General features: G+C 35.8%; 1 protein-coding gene across 1 annotated transcript in view; it reads right to left on the bottom strand.

Annotated features, from left to right (window-relative positions):
- The window catches only part of LOC125662013 (adenosine 5'-monophosphoramidase HINT1-like), an 8,125-nt gene extending 6,650 nt beyond the window's left edge, over positions 1–1,475 (bottom strand). The window contains exon 1 of the mRNA XM_048894183.2: positions 1,166–1,475. Coding sequence (XP_048750140.1) covers positions 1,166–1,306 — 141 coding nt within the window. The 5' untranslated portion in view covers positions 1,307–1,475. The remainder of the gene's footprint in view (positions 1–1,165) is intronic.
- Positions 1,476–1,786: the final 311 nt, after the last annotated feature.

Here is a 1,786-nt window from a genome sequence, read left to right on the forward strand (position 1 = left end):
TGACAATATGCACATCTATAAATTCCAATGAAGCATTGTGCAAAGTCTCGAGTCTATCCGATAAGCCATATAGGAGGAGAAGCGTTAACAATATTTTGTGACAGACAGACAGCCAGTCAGACGGATGGATGAAAAGTATAAACACAATATGTCTCCCCCTGAAAGAGGGAAGACATACTGATTTATATAGATCATGATATCATACACAAAGGAACTTTTCCTTAAAACATTGAGACATGCTGTGTATTTTTTTTAAATATTTGGTTTAATTTACTTTAAAGTTAGCAAGCTGAAGATGATTTTAACATAGATTCACTTCAGGATAATGATATCATATTCAAGTTGTAACTTTTCAATATATATATATATATTTAAAACTTGAATTTTCACATCCAAATTTCCTATAAAATCTTTTAGTACTTAAAGAAACAGGTACATTCCTCCCTCCTTAAATGTCTTCACACCCAAAGGCACAACCCAGATTTTTTTGCCCCTGGCATGGCAGGACTTTCACTTGCAAGTCAAGGGATGGTCAACAGCACCAAATGTAACCGGAAGGGAGAAAATGCAATGGACCAGACCAGGATTCAAACCCAGGTGCCCTAAACCTCTAGTCAGGTGCTCTACCAACTGAGCTTACTGGCCACCGGCAATCGAACCCGGCTGACCACTACAGTAGCAAATATGGGAGAAAAATCTTTCAATATTGAATCAATAGGAGATCGAACCCGGTACCCTCAGTCAGTAAATGTGATGTAACCACTGCATTGAGCTTACTGTCCAGGCTGATATACAGGTGCTTGGGTCATAATATATGAATACACATCTAACCTTATACATATGTAGATTATTTACATATGTATAAGGTTAGATGTGTATTCATATATTATGACCCAAGCACCTGTGGGCTGATACACGAAGTATAATATTATTACAATACAAACTTAAAACTTGTTTCGAAAATCATACAAGAACTCTTCATATCGAGTAGATGAAAACCTTTAAACGTCGCTGACTCGAACACTCGGAACAGCATGATGAATATCAGACACTAGGCCTAGCCAGTCAGGCTAGTGGGCCTAATCTAAAAGACGTACTAAATGAAGAGATTGCTAAAAACAATAAAAACCACGCTGTCATCTGTCAGATTGTTTTTGAATTATACCTGGTCATCTTCATAAAGAAATTCGCATGGTATTTCTTTGCGCGCAATCTTTCCAAATATTGTATCCCCGCCCGGTTTCGCGGTTTGTGCTTTCTCAGTCTCCGACGACATGGCGAGTAAAATGTACGGAAGCACAGTCATGATTGTAAAAACATGTTTACATACAATTCCTTTAACTTTATACTTTTTAAAGTACGTATATATTTATTTTAAAAAAAGTAACGCTAATCCCATGAGGTCGAATTTATAAAAAAAAAAAATTGTAATGATTTCCTGAATTGCTTACCAGCGATTCACAAAATTCGGAATTGCAATTTATTTATTGCGAATGAGCTCCCATAATATAGGCCTAGGGATCTTGAATTCTGGGGATATTCAATTAAATATAAGTGTGTAAACTGCTCATTCGTCATTATTAATACGATATTGATTTATCAAAACTACGTTTTCCTTTCTTTTTATAGTACATTTTATTAACTTTGCAACACAAATAAAAACTTTTTTTGCTACCGGTTAATTTCAGTGATCTCGATCCCGATTCATTTATTCAAAACCGGGAAAAGAGTACCAATTCATTTCCCATAGACCTCAATGCTAACCTTTGGCCCTCTCACTAAATAA

The sequence above is a fragment of the Ostrea edulis genome, chromosome 8, assembly GCF_947568905.1.
Source record: "Ostrea edulis chromosome 8, xbOstEdul1.1, whole genome shotgun sequence".
NCBI lineage: Eukaryota > Metazoa > Mollusca > Bivalvia > Ostreida > Ostreidae > Ostrea > Ostrea edulis.